We start from the raw sequence: 15,167 nt of genomic DNA on the forward strand, positions 1-15,167 counted from the left end.
TAAAGAATCTGCCTGCAATGCAGGAGACCCTGGTTTGATTCCTGGGTTGGGAAGATCTGCTGGAGCAGGGATAGGCTACCCACTCCAGTATTCTTGGGCTTCCCTTGTGGCTCAGCTGGTAAAGAATCCGCCTGCAATGCGGGAGACCTGGGTTCAATTCCTGGGTTGGGATGATCCCCTGGAGAAGGAAACGGCTACCCACTCCAGTATTCTGGCCTGGAGAATTCCATGGACTGTATAGTCCGTGGGGTCTCGAAGAGTCGGACACGACTGAGCGACTTTCACTTTTCCACCATATATACGTACCACAACTTCTTTAACCCTTCATCTGTGGATGGACATGTAGGTTGCTGCCAAGTCCTGGCTAATGTACGTAGTGCTGCAATAAACACTGGGACACACGTGTCTTTTTGATTGTGGTTTTCTTAGGGTACATGCCCAGTAGTGGGATTGCTGGGTCATATGGTAGTCTTTTTCTTTAACAATTTTCATTCATTCATTCAACAAGCCTATTTGCATCCATACTGTGTGTCAAGGAATCGTAGGGCTTAGAAATCAGTGAAGGGATGCAGACAATTAATAGGCAAAAACTACAAACCTTTTCTGAATAAGTGCTATTTAGAGAATTAAGAGAATGAGTGGATCAAGTGGTCTTGAACTGAGTCATCAAGGAAGGCTCTCTGCTGGAGTGAGAACCCGGTGAAGAGAAATGGCCTCCTGTGAGAAGGGCATCCTTGGCTGAGTGTACGGCTTGGGCAGGGAACCTGGGCTCGGGACAGAAAGCATGGGCTTTCTGCACTACCCGTCTCCCTCTGAAGTTTCCTTTTAACCACCAAATAACGTCTTGCATCTATCTCTACCGGTCAAGATTCTCTTCCTGCAAGATACATGTCAATTATGTGAAACCCTCCAGTTTTATAGAAAGGTTGACCCAACTGATTAAATTCTTAGTGATATAGTTCTATAACAGAACCCTCTCTTCCTTAATTCTGCACAATCTTGCACCATCTTATAATACAAAGCCTGGACAACTTTTACTGGGTACTTGCTCTCCTGCTCTGCCCTTTAGGGATATTATCTACTTTAGTTCTCACAGCAACCCCAAGTGGTAGGTACTATTATTATTATTCCCATTTTAGAGATGAGAAAGCCATGGCTTAGTATGAATTTTAGAAAGGCTTAGTAGTTAAGGGTTTTAGAATTTGTAGCCGTTAGGATTCAATTACTCAACTCTAAAGTCTTTTATTCGAGCGTAAGTTTGTCAGGAGTACCCGGGTCTGACTCTCAGCTCCCTCACTCTTCACTAGCTGTATAGCAGTGGTGATGGGTTTAACCTCGGTGCGCTTTGGCTTCATCTGTAAACTAATGGGGAACAGATGAGTTCATAGCCGCACAAGGCTTACAGCAGCGACTGGTCCTGTACTATGTGGTAATAAGCACAGTGGCACCATGGGCTGTTCGAAACACTTCTGTACTATTGCCCGCAGTTGATAAAATACACAAAACCGAAGAGTCAAGTATGTGACTTATGTGCTGGTAGTTCTTGTACATGTTTTGATGAGAAAGGCAGGCAGATCACTTGGTTCAAAGTGTTATTTCTGTTATCCCTTAATACAGTATTTGAGTTGACTGTGTGAATAGCAATACGCATGAACTGCACTTCCTAACAGCTTGAATGTTTCACAACTGAGACTTGACTACGTAACCGTATGATAGGAGACAATGGTATAGACCCTGCCTGTGTAAGTGTATAATGGGAGGCAATGGTACAGACCTTGACCATGTAGGTGTATAATAGGAGACAGTGTTATAATCAGTCATGAGCATCTTACCAGTTTTAGAGAATGCTTTTTTTTCTGTATTGCTTGTCAGGTCAATTAGACCTAATTTTTCTATCTTTCATTGCTATAAATAATTGAACCTGGGCTTAATATTTATTCACAGGGATAGAGAAATTAATGATAAACTTCTGGAATCACTAAAGAGATGGGGAACCATGGTGTGAATGAGAAAAAGTGGCAAAGCTCTAGAAACTAGAACCGGTTTCCCTCTGACAGGGGCCCATTCCATCTGCTGTCAAGTACGTCTGCACCACCTGTGCTAGAATCAGCCAATGGTGGCAAAACTGTAGATTCCTGGGTCCAACCCCAGACCCACCAGACTGTCTGGTGGTTGCCTAAGGAGTCTTACATTTAACTGCCCTCCAGCTGATTTATACGGAGTCTAAAGTTTGAGAAGTATCTGCCCAGTTTAAAGCATGAACATGTGACTGAGAACTCTCAGGATGTTTTGCAAGATGTTTTTAGGAAACGGGAAAAAGGGCATTAACTGAATGGCTGTGTGACAACTTAAGTTTTATGTGCCTGGCACTCCTTTCTCTCTTCCCCCTGAGTTCATGGAGGAGCTGGATGTCTTCTGTGGGTTAGCATTCCTCTCTGCGGAGCTGTTAGCGTGGAAAATGCCATTGTGTCTAATCATATTGCGTTCTCACAAAAGGTCAAATGTAGGGAGAACTCTTAAGTCTGTTTTATTCTCCCTTCTAAGCATCTTACACAATAATCTCATCTTCCGAAACCTGGCTACCCAAGTACCTTATTAGGAGAAAAGAATCAGAGGCTCTAGGTAATGAAATACAGATGATGCAAAGCCCCAATCTTTCAGAATTTTGCTCACCATTTTGACAAGCTTATTTATTTTGAATGGTTATTTAGAGGAAGTCTGACAGGTAGCATGTAGACAGTGGCAGGAAGTAACGTCAGAAAGGAGGATTTAGGAAATAAAAAAAAAACTACAAGACCGTGATAGGACTCTTTTATGTATAGACTGGCATGACAGAACATTTGGTATGCGTAGAAGCAAACACTTTTTATCTCAGTGTGTCCTGACCACATCACTATCTTATGGGACAGTGATCCACAGGTGTAAATGATGAGTCCTTAGGTATACTAACAGCAAAAGAAGTTTGTGGCTTGAAATATACTCTGAAAATACTATAATTAAATATTTAAAATAACAAATCTCAATTTTCTTTTTAAGATACACATTCTTAATTATGCAATTATGTGAGAAACATGGCAACTAAAATGTCTTATTTCAGGTGGTTGCAGGTACTCGAAGTTTTAATGCAACAAGGAGTCAATATTACTATAGTGTGCCCTTTTCCCGTAGAACCACAGAAGAAAATTTCAAACACCACCAATGTATTTACCACTGATTTCTCAGTGATAAGTAAATATACATTTTAAGAGGAGGGTACTCTATTTTCATCAGCATGAAGGACTTTTGATAATAGTTGGTATGGAAATGAGAACTTCAGAAAATTAAGGACAGTGGAAGACCCAGTGGAGATGTCATCTATGTCTTTTATCCCCTCTGAGCAGCAGTCTCCATGGGAACATGTGTTCAGGCTGGGCGTGTTTACTGGAAGCAGATGTCACACCTTGCTTCCGGTCTGCAGTGTGGTAGCAGGTAGACAGAACATGGTGGGGACGCCAGGGTCACCTGTATGCAACAGGTGACTTTCCTTCTGTATGACTGGCAAAAAAGTGACAGGCCCTAATATTTTAGGATGAAGAGTGATTTGTAATTTATCATTCCTAGTAGGAAAACTAGAATTTCAATAGCTTGCTACTGGGTTTGTTTTTTCCTTCAAAATTTTCTGGTTGATATAGAAGCGTTTGAGAACTTTGGCACAGGAATGCGTCTGGACCCCCATCTGGCAGCTGGGTGACTGACAGCATTTGACACATTGGAATGCTTCATCTTTACGCACACACCAGCTGGAAACAGGTGTAGGAGATTCTTGTCTGGTCATTTCACTCCACAAAGTACACAGGATGCTTTGTGGAAATCTTGAGAAATATGGCTGTATACAGAACCCCCTTCTGGAGAACCCTAAGAAGCTAGTTCACCCTCCTGTGCACCCTAAGCTTAGGAGCCCCAAGGCAGCCCAGTGCACAGATGCCTGCAGGCAGCCTGACCAGCAGCAGGTCTGCTCAGACCCTGCAGCGCAGGCCAAGGTCTGCAGTTCCAAAGAGACTGTCTGCCCTGGGGAAAAACTGACAGGAGATATTAAACCCCTTCCCTCAAATAAAGTACCTTTTTGGTATAAGAATTTGTGTCATACAAACACTCATCTTTTGGCCAGAATAGCCCCGATTACCCCTGATTACCATCTACTTTGTTATAACTCACATTAGGTTTAGAAAGCAAACACGTACACAGGAAGTGTGTTTTAACCTGAAATAATTTTCTTGATATTTGAATTGCTTTCAGTGGGACATTTGCTTTAAACCACAAGATATCTCCGTCTGGATTATCAGAATACAAAATCCCTTCTCTCCCCACCCCCCACCCCAACCAAAACAAACAAAGGAACAAACGAACAAAACCCCAAACCCACAACTCAGCTTCAAATAAGCTTTGAAGAAATGAGACTCTAAATATTTACATATGAGTCAAGAAATAAATCACAAACTATTTACAAAAATACACAAGCTTATATGCATCAACAATTTACACCAGTTCACAAAAATATTAAAACATAAAAAAAACACTATATAAATTAAAGTTAAGAACTCAGAAGTATGAGCTAAGACTTCCTAGGATGCTTCTCTCATGCAGGTCATGGTTGAAAAATCAGATTTTGCTATCTTGGAATCTAAACTGTAAAACAACCATTTTTATTCTTTGAACACTAACAGCACTAATCAAAAAAGGAAAAAAAGACCCTCTGTGCACACCGACATTATCTTGCACACAGTTAAAATATACCATTCCTGACATTCCGTTAACACACAGTACTAAAAGTCACATGCCTCTAACCATTTGGAAGTAACTTTCTGACATACTTTTTGCTTTCATGATTACTCCTTACACACACTGCTCAGACGATACTCTGCCAACATATTGGATGGGTGACTGACGGGGCTGGAAACAGATAAATGGACTTCGCAGGCTCCTTTTTTTTAAACTAAAGGGCGGATTTCAAATTTACACTGTATACATCTATTGCTGCTTCAGGTGTGGTAATGACCTAGTCTATCTCCGCTCACATTAATGGTCCCTCTTCTTTACAGGATCATTCCTAGCTATTTCAACCCGACCCTTTTAAAAAATGCTTTGCCATTATATAAATGTGCAGGCCTTGTCTTTGGGACCGTCCCAAGGACTTTCATGTTTTTAGAAGGGAACTGAAGATGGTGAGCTGTCGATAAGGCTCAGATGAAATCTACTGAAAGGAGGCGGCATCTCTGGGGCTGTCAGCAGAGTCCCTGACGAGACATCCAGGGAATATTTATTTCAATCAAACCAAGCTGTGGCATCAGAATTTTGCCAAAAAAGGATAAAATCTGGAGACATGGCTGTGAAAATACCAACAGAATTAAAATTCTGGGTTTCACAAGTAAGGCAGCTCCGTTTACTTGATGGTAGGCTCCATGTCAAAGTGTAAAAGTGCTGACACTTGGTTGCTCAATCTGCGACGTCATATACCAACAAGGTGGCTGTGCTGAGGTAAGCTGGCTCGCGGTGACCTGCCGTCTACCCGCGATAACCAGGAAGGGAAGGATGCACGCGAAGCCCCTCAGGAACTCTGCACCCAAAGTTAAGGCTGCATCTACACTCGTGAGACAGCGCTAGACTGCAGAGTTCATGTTTCACACTTTCACCAGGAATTTGAGTCATTTTTCTGTATTCAAAATATGTACCTGATATTTCCAAACTCATAGGACATTAATAAAGTAACCGCTTTAAAGAATTAACCTTAGTGTTTATAAAATAGACCTTAGTTTCAGGAGTAAACAGTGTGTGTGACCAATCCACAGATATGAACACTGCACAGACTTCAGCCACATCTTTCTAGGCTCTCAGCTCCTAAAGCCATCTGTGTCTCGGGGCCACACCAGCTCCTCTCTCTAATCTCTGGGCTGCCTGTGAGAGCTCAGACGGCTTGTCTTCCTTCAAAGCGGCCATTGGTCGCCTACTGACAAAAAGATGGTAATGGTTGGAAAAAAAAAAATTAGTGCTGTATATTCACCAAAGAGCAAATTCCTGCACGGAGCTCCTGATGTGTGTGCTAAAAGGAAGTATCCTATCAGGCTCCCTAGCACTGTGACTACAGACCAGGTGGGTCTGTACTGAGGCCTGAATTTCACAGACCTTTTCTATAATTTCAGGATTTCCTCCATGATCTTTATTGAATCTCTTCGATCAATTCCGGGGGAACAAAAGAACACCTAACAGAGTATTTCCACATATATTAATAAGTAAATGTGTTGCTCTTAAAACTTTATTTTCTTTTTCTAAATATAAACCCTTAAAATGCAATCACATGATTTTTTAGGTTTAAAAAAACTGGCATGAATCCTAATCTTTATACAATTTCACAGCAATAATAGCAGCATCAATTTAGCCTCTTAAAAGATTTTTCTTTGCTCTAAATAAACGTTAGTTCCAAGTTTTAAAAAGCCAGAGCAGCAACCATCCAGGAAATGGAATGGAATTCTCCTAGTGTCTTCTACAAACTTGAGCATTTAAAACATGTGAATGTATAAAAATCAAGTATTATTAAGAGTTATGGAATGACATGATTATCTCAACTCATTTTATAAATACAGGACTGCCTTCTGGTCTGGCGTTCGTGGTGGGGTGGGTTGAGAGAATGGAATGCAAACTTTCAAAAGAAAGTCCTGGGTATGGAACATGTTTAACATGTCTGCAGTGTTGTGAAGACTAAACCTGAAATGCTGGTGTGGATGGCAATTACAGTTCAGACTGCAATCACCCAGGGACAGAGGGAAGACACAACACGGTAATTCCTTGGGACCTTAAGGGTTGCTGCCCAGAATTCCAGCAGGTCAAATGGGCTGTGCTAAGTGTTATTGCAGGAACACTCAGTTTACTAACGGATAATAATAACCTGTAGCTACTGTAAGAATTCCCAGGACACCTGGTTTAGAAACTAATTAATATGCAAATTTACAATCATGTGACATTATGTGTGTTTATCCAGGCAAACCATGCTGGTTTTTCATTGTTTTTTAAATGAGGGGGAAAAAAAACCTGCTTTAGGAAAACAAATAGTGTGAAATGCTTCACTAGGATCACAATTTATCAAATACTATTGAGAAAAAAAAAGAACTGAAGACAGGCAGCAGCTTAGAACCACTGATGTAGTTTTCTGGTGCTAACGAAGGTCACAGACTTCCACCTAAGAAGTTTCTTTAATTGTAACTTAGAAACCCCTCTGCAGTGGGATAAGCCTGTTCACTGAAGTGTGTGGAGCAACCAGGAGAAGAGCATGGTTCAGCCTGGATCTAATGGGTCTGACATTTTGTAATGACTATTAAATGCTTATTCCTTTTTGGGGGCTATAATTTGTTAAATATCCAATAATAGTCTTATGTGAAGGCTCAGGGAGAAGTTTCTCCCCACTCTAATTTAATACACAGCCCCTTCTAAGACAGGGGGTATGACCTGACAAAGAAAACAGGTGACCCTCTGGGCAAGGCCGTGGCTACTGGGAAAGCAAGTGGGGACAGGACAGGACAGGGCACACAAGACCTTCAAGAAGTAAGTGTCAGCTGCTCTGAAGGACGCAGCAAACGCTAGGAAGGACGAGGTCAAACTCAAATTCCATTAAAGGCAGTCCTCAGGCTCTTACAAATCAGCCCTATGTGGCAAGTACGGTCTGTAACAAATTACTAGATTTTCAACACAGTGCTTCACAATCGTTCAAATCTTTAAATGACAAAAATGACAACAGTCTGTAGGTGGAAGAGGTGGTGATGAAGCTGGGAAGAGGGAAAAAGATGGTGATTTTTCTTCTTCTTATTTTTTTAATGTGGTGGTTGGGGGGGCGGTTTGTAGCTTTTTTTTTTTTTTTTGGTTACTGAAAAAAATAGAACAGTCCACTGTCCAGCAGAGGCTGCGTCAACTCTATTGCTCCCGGGGCTCATTCTGCATGGACCTGCGTTTCAGGAGGCTGCAAGGCCAGCTCTGTGGGCAGGAAGGCGCCCTGCCCCAGAGCTGTGGCGTATGTCCTGCTCTGGGGATGGGGGAAGCCGGGGGGCATGTACGGGCCCATTGCTGCTGCTCCGAAGCCCCCTCGCTGGTGCTGGGGCGGGGAGTGGTAGCCCTCCAGGTTATCGTACTGCGGCCCGGCAGTCCCCCGGCCCGGGCGCTTGCCGTGGGTGTGGTAGTGGTACAGCACGCCGGGGTCCCTGTCCGCGCTCTGAGGGTGGTGCAGTTTGAGGCTGTGACTCCTCTCTGGCTTAGGGGGCGGGAGCGCGGACTGCGACAGGTGCTCCTCCTCCTTGTAGCAGTCTCTGGGGTGCTTCTCTGCAGCCGGAGGCTGCCGGGCCCGGGGCCGCTCCAGCTCCTTGGGGAGCCGCACCTCTTTGTGGCTCGGTCTTAAAGACTCCGGCCCTGACGGCACGTATTTCCCTCCAGAGTTAAGGTAGCTGACAGGCTCGGCAGGGTCTGGAAGCCCTTTGGGCCCGTAGTCTAGCGGGCCAGCTCCCTGGGGGAAAGGGGGCCCGTTCTTCGGGTCACACAGCTGCCTATGGCTTGCTTCCTGATGCGGCCTATGCTCGGGGAGGCTGCAGCCCGTGTCGTGCAGCTTTCGGTTCCTGATGCTGCTCTGCTTCTGGGGGAGGCACGGCTTCTCCGGCTGCCCATTGCCGTACCCGCCCTGGTGGTGGGGTGCGCGCTCCAGCTCCGGCTCTGCGTGCTTCCGGTAGAAGCGGTCCTCCCCCTCGGGGCTCAGGGCCTTGGCTGGGTGCCGCCCCTCCTTGCCCTCGGCCACCGAGAGGAGTCCAGTTTTCCCAGGATCCGACTTGCTGCGCAAGTGGATGACATAGATGCCGCCCAGGTCGTCCGGTGCGCCGGCCGGGCTCATGTTGTCGTACTGGGACACGACGGGCCCCTTGGCCTTCTGCCGCGCACGGCTCTCCCTGCGGATGGACTGCAGGCGGTATTTCTCCAGGTCCTCCAGGTCCCACGAGGCGTATGCGTGCTTCGCGTCGGCCACCGGGGGCATGTGGACCACGTTGTGGTCATTGGCCGGGAAGTAGCTGGCCACACTGGGCCGGGGGCGCGAGGCCGCACCCCCGGCGAACGCGTACACATTCTTGCCCTGCAGCCGCGGGGCGAGGAAGGCCAGGTCGCGGCCGGGCAGGCGGTGCAGGGGCCGCAGCTGCACCGTGCCGTAGGCGTCCACGTCGCACAGAGCGCCGTCGGGGCTGTAGTAGGAACCGGCCGAGCTGGCGTAGGGGCTGTACCGGTAGTGCACCCGGCCATTCTCGAAGTAAGGCTGCAGCTGAGTGACGTGGTAGTCCGAGCGGGCCTGGGATGACTGATATGGCTTATACTGGTACAGGGGTCGTGGGCAGTAGGCGGGCTCCTCATCTGGGGGCACCTCTGTCCTAGAGATGGGGACAGAGCGGATCATGGAGGACGGAGGCGCGTGCAGAGACTGCACCCGGCGGATGGTGGGGTACGGCGGCATGTCCTCGGGGTAGCAGCCACCCCTGACGGACGAGCTCAGTGAGGACACATACTCTGCCCGGCTACACAGCTTCGGGTGGTGTCCAGACACGCTTCTCCCCGGGGCCACGTACGTGTTGTACCGGGGGCCTGTGGAGGCTGGTGGCTCCGACCTGGATGCATACACTGGGTGTGGCTCTGCTTTCCCGTGATGGGGTGGCACGCTCTGGGGGCGGAACTGGCAGTTTGGGGTCATACTGAAATGCAGACAGTTTTCTGGACCGAAGGGCTCCGTGGTGAGGTCGGGCCTGGTGAACGTGGGGTAAGCAGTCTTAAGAGGGCCGTGCTTGGCTTGTGGGACAGGGAGGGGCAAAGGCAAGGCCTCTTCCGCGGAGGCAGCGGCAACGAAGGAGTGGTACCCGGCGCTGCCCGCCCCGTCGGCGCTGCCCGAGTGGAGGGCCCTGGCCAGTCTGCTCTCCATGGTCCTGGTGGGGGGCGCCGGGGTGGGGAAGCCACAGGAAGCGTGCGCGGGCACAGACTCGGCACGCAGGTGCAGCGCGGGTGCCCTGGCGCCTTCCCGCACCTTTTCAGGAAGGACGGGCTGGGGAGCTGGAGCGGAGGCTGGGCACTGTGCAGCGGCCCCGCCATCCCCAACCAGGACAGGTGCAGGGTCACCCATGCCCCTGGGTTCAGGCGGCCTCTCCGGAGCCGGAACTGCTCCTTGAACCTGTTGAAAGATGATAGTACTGTGAGTGTTTTTTTATGCTTCTCTCTACGGAATCAAACATTACTGAATTCATAACTCACAAGCTGAGGCCATGTGGGCAGCAGCTGGAAATTTCCCAAGCTTTGCAGAGGTGCTGGACAGGGCAGAGGCCTACTTGTCCACTGTAGGGAAAAGAAGGCAGGCCTGTTTGGCCACCTGGTGTGGCAGCCAGCCCATCTTTGGAGAGCTGTTCTCATTTAGGATGGGTTTTCAAGAGATGGAGTGGACCATGACAGATCTGGTTTGCTTAAAAGACCACTAGGCTTGAAACCACATGCCCGGTCTATCTGTGCAGCTCAGTCTCAACACCAAGAACATTCTGTTAAACAAGCAGTGCTAATTCTACCTGAAGAGTGTTTTGAAGTGACACCCACTACCCAGTGGGCAGTTTTCAGCCCCCAGGCCAGGGAGGGACAGGAAGGGACATGTCCAGGTGGCGTTCAACACAGCCTCCGCCTCTCCCTCCCACTCCAGTGTGTCTGTGGCATCAGAGGACAAACATGGTTCTCACTGCAAGGCTGCACACATACTGCCCTTGACAAACAAGTGGCTGGAAATAGCATCTTCCATAGAGGACTAGATGGTGAAGTCCTTTTAGTCCAAGGCGACGACAAAAAAACTTCACAGTCTGCATATAACATTCTCTCATCAAAATAGGTGCTTGACTATTTAACAATCTGATGGCTAATGCTGAAAAAACAAAAAGTCCTAAGACGCTGTCATTTCTGATATTTCTAGAAAGTTGGTAAGACATAAAGTCTTCCAAATGTCCTGAGACTACAGCACTTTGGTCATGCACATGTGAAAACCTGGCAGAGATGGTTGGACAACTTGCCCAGAGTCACAATGAGTCAGTGAGGGAGCTGGGAAAACCCCACAACTCTGACAGCCAATGGCCAGGTGGACTCCTGAGCTTATAATCTCTTTGTAGAGGGAGAGGGTATAGTTAAACCACAGCCATGGAGAAGCTGCTCCTTTTTCAGAGAAAAGCCAGCATCAAGATAAAGGCAGATCCCAATCTCAACCAGGAAGTGTTTCATGGAAATAGGCCATAGGACTTAAAAAGAGATGTCAGATCTCACTCATAGTAACGGCACACACTGATGGAGAGTGGCACACCTTTGGAAAAACACTGCATGCCAATGACCCACCCCACTTCTTACCTTATGGGGATTGGTTAGTCCTATACTGGCTGTGGTCTGTACCTGCCCCAGGACTGGGGGCTGCTCTGCAGGTCTCTGGGAAGGAGGTAGGGGTAGGGGACGGCTGGCTCGTTGAGCACGCTGAAGGGTGGCGGTTACATACTCCACTGCGCTGGGCTGTTCCGCCACGTCCCAGCTGGCTTCGCTGGCACTTGCTATGGCTGCTGCTGGAGCATGCGTCATGTATGCCAGGGGGGCTGTGCTGGTGTTCTCTTCAGGGGACTCGGAAGGAGGGCAGATTTTGTCCCTAGGCAAATGAGAAGGGGCAGGACTTCTGTCTGCAAGTTCTGAAGGGTGATGGGGCTTATCCATGCTTGCACCAAGGTAAGAAGGAGGCTCATCTCCACTGTAGAAATGGAGCTGATCGTGGTCCACAAAGGAGACGGTCGGCACACTGGTCCTCACAGACTGGTCTTCAGGGAAAGTGATGAGATCATCAGACTTTGAGTCTGCCAAGGGAACGGAAGTGACTCTGGCCTTCTCTGGGTCCCCAGATAAATAGATTCGATGTGGCTGATCGCCTGGTAAGTCTGCCGGGGGGGACTGCCCCGTGGAGTCAGTGGTGCTGGAATGGGTATAGTCCCCGGCAGCTGCTGTGTCTGGCACTGGCTGGTCACCATGCCCAGGGCCCTTGTTCTGGAGGTGGGGCTGCTCTGCTGGCCTGTCGGTTTGGAAATAGGCTTTCTCGAGAGTAACGCTAGAGTAGGGAGCAGGCGGTCTGTCCTCGGCAGCAGACACCGCCGCGTCCCCACAGTGTGCACAGGCAGCCGGGGATGTGCCTGGTCTCTTCAGTGGCTGGGTGGAGGCCTGCTGTGCAGACTCTGCCAACGCCAGCGCCAGCAGGCGTGCCGCGTTTTTCGGAGGCGGTGGCGGTGGGATAAGAGAGACTGAGCTTACAGGAACGGAATCCTGAGGGGGGTCATGTGTGTCTGTTCCTGGGGGGAAATTAGGAAAAAAGAAAGTGAAAAGGTAGCTTGTGTTATCCTACATGGAAAGCCAAACATTCCCCTATTTGATCACTAAAAAAAAAAGTGCCTTCCATATTTCAAAATGGCCATCCGCAATCTTCTATCCCACATGCAAACACTGCAGAAAACACATCTGGTTCAGAAGGAAAACTAAACCAGAGTGTTTAAGACTGCAATCTCCTCCTGGGTTGCTACAGAGATGGGTGAGGCAGGGAGCCAGTCCCTCATCCGGCTCAGGAAAGATTGCTTAGAAAACAAGCTTCAAGTGCTTGCAGAATGTTATTAAGAATACTTTTTACATTTGATGGTGTAGGCTGGCTAGTTAATGTGTAAGGCTATAATATAGATAATTTTATCAGAAGAGAAAACAGAATCAAGAGCTATGAAGCTGTGCAAAAATTATCCAGGAATTCTGATTGGACAAGGGGACTTTATCAAGATCTGAAGTAGGACCGCTGGCCCTTTGGGGGATGTTTTGGTTGACTTTAATTTAGGGCTTTGAGCCATCAGCACCACCTAGAAAAAACATTCTCTTTGACAAAAGGCTAGCTGTGGCATAAACTTCTCTCCTAAAAGGCACAGTTGGTGGAAGGTCCCTCTTAGCTTAAAGCAAGAATGGAGGAAAACAAATGGTACCTGTCTGAGTCTGTCCAGAAGGCACAGCCTTACTCTGACTGCTTGAGGCAGGCTCCTCCTTCCCTGGTGAGCCTACGTCTGCGGCAGCCCCCTGGTCCGGGGGCTGGGCTTCACACTCACACCCTTCCTGGGCCTCTCTCTCGTTTGCTTTTCTCTTTACTACCTGGGTGGGGGATCTATTTATGACATCACTTTCTTCGCTACTTTTGTTCCAGGCTGCAGAAGGTGCGTTCTGAGCTGCCGTGGTTGCGACGGGGCTGATGACTTCTGACACCCGGGCGGGAAGGGTCACTGAAATGGGCTCGGATATGTTCAGAGAGGGTGATTTGCTTATCTTCCGTCCGATCTTTGGAGAAAAAGCATAGACAACCTTTTCGGTGAACGAGGATGGCTTCGATGCTTTCTCTTCAGTGGGGCTCAAGTCCAGGGTGAAGAATGGACTCAGCTTCTCCTGAAGAGGAGACACAGGTTCAGAACTTGCAGTGCTTCCTGGAGTCTGTGACTGGCTACCGCCTGTTTCCATATCCTTCTTATCGGTACTCTGTTTATCCTTGGAGTAGCCCAAGGAGTCTAAGAAGGAAGCCCCGCTCTCCAGACATTCTGATTCAGGCTTAGGAGGACTGCACTGAAATGACATCGGATCAAAATCCAGGCTGGCTACTCCGATGTCTGGTGGGCTCAAGTCAACGTCCTCAGCCGAGTGCGGAGACACGAGAGCCGGAATGTGCAACAGCCCAACTTCCTCCTCGCTTCCGTTGTCGTGGGGCAGGTTGTCATAGGAGTTGCAGCGGTTCCCCAGCATCTCGCCATTAAACGAGGCGCTCAGGGCATCACTGCTAGATCTGGGTCTTCTGGGTCGGAACAGCTTGGAGTCACCTGGCAAAAATAGGTAGCAGTGTCAGAATATGAATGTCCCAGGACACACAGTGCCCTATGAGTCAGCCACTTAGTACAGCAGAGATGCGCTACATACAGGAAGGAAACGCAACCATCTCTTGGGGAGCACAGATGGAACCCCCAAAGCAAACGCTCAATAACAGATTCACTTGGTACCATTGGAGGCAGGATGCACTGGATGGTTTCCACAAGAAAGAGGACTTGGAACTCTTAGATTCTATTACTATTGCAACATGGACTCTTGTGACTTTGGGCAAGTTTTTCACTTCTTTTTGTCTTGTTTTATCACTGACTTCACACATGACTTGTGAGGTACAACTACTCACTTTAAACGGTACTTCAGATAGGCAATAGAAAGAGGGCCTTTTTTTTTTTTTTTTTTTTGCTTTATTCTTTTGTTTTTGTGGGGAAATATCCTCATACCCAAAACTGAACTTCTCAAAAAAAGTATTTATATTTAGTAAAGTATAATTTTATATTTAGTAATATATCCCTTTCAGATATTTAAAAATAATTTTATTTTTTTTCTTCAACAAGAACAGGCTTTAAGCTTGTCAGGCAGAAGCCTTAAGAGTGGTGATAGTATTACCTTATTTTATGATATTACTAAACATCCAACTGGTAAGAGAAGTCCTCTATCTCATTCTCATTATTCTGTTACAGTGATGAGCCATAGTGACGAAGTACCATAAAGAGACATTGTCTTAACACAAATACATCCACTAATGTGTTGACCACTTATAAAATTAATCCCTACTCAAATTTTATTTTCACCTTACTATAAGCACTTAGCCAGTCCACTGCACTATTTTGAGAACCACTCTCAACTGCAGTGAAATGGAAAATCCTGGAAAATCAGGAAGATGGCAGACACCCCACTGACATGAAAGGCAGGGATTTGTTGAATCCCAAGTACAGCCATGGGTCAATGAGGACCTGGCGGTTAGAAGTTATAAATGAGGATGAGAAAGTTGACCAGGAGGAGGACACCTCCGGGAAACTTCAAAAGAGCACAATTTGAAAACCAACGGATTAAGAGAAGTCTGGAGGAAATCAATGCAGCTCTCAATCATTTCTGCAACAAAGCCTTCTTCCCTATCCTCCCCCACAATCCAGTCTTGATGTGGGGAAGTCCTATCTGCTGCTACCTGTTTTTGTCAAAGAAGTTCTGCCTCCTTCCAGGTCAGCACTGATGTAACCTTTGTTCATTCT

General features: G+C 47.4%; 1 protein-coding gene across 6 annotated transcripts in view; it reads right to left on the reverse strand.

Moving 5' to 3' along the window:
• Positions 1-2,724: 2,724 nt before the first annotated feature.
• ARHGAP32 (Rho GTPase activating protein 32) overlaps positions 2,725-15,167 on the reverse strand; it is a 206,828-nt gene continuing 194,385 nt past the window's right edge. For 3 of the 6 annotated variants that reach the window (XM_070365290.1, XM_070365289.1, XM_070365294.1), the window contains 3 exons: positions 13,059-13,934; positions 11,416-12,389; positions 2,727-10,213 (listed from right to left, as the gene is read on the reverse strand). In XM_070365290.1, coding sequence (XP_070221391.1) covers positions 7,955-10,213; positions 11,416-12,389; positions 13,059-13,934 — 4,109 coding nt within the window. In that variant the 3' untranslated portion in view covers positions 2,727-7,954. Of the gene's footprint in view, positions 10,214-11,415; positions 12,390-13,058; positions 13,935-15,167 lie in introns of all 6 variants that reach the window. The other 3 variants (XM_070365291.1, XM_070365292.1, XM_070365293.1) reach the window with 2 other exon arrangements.

The sequence above is a fragment of the Bos mutus genome, chromosome 29, assembly GCF_027580195.1.
Source record: "Bos mutus isolate GX-2022 chromosome 29, NWIPB_WYAK_1.1, whole genome shotgun sequence".
Taxonomy (NCBI): Eukaryota; Metazoa; Chordata; class Mammalia; order Artiodactyla; family Bovidae; genus Bos; species Bos mutus.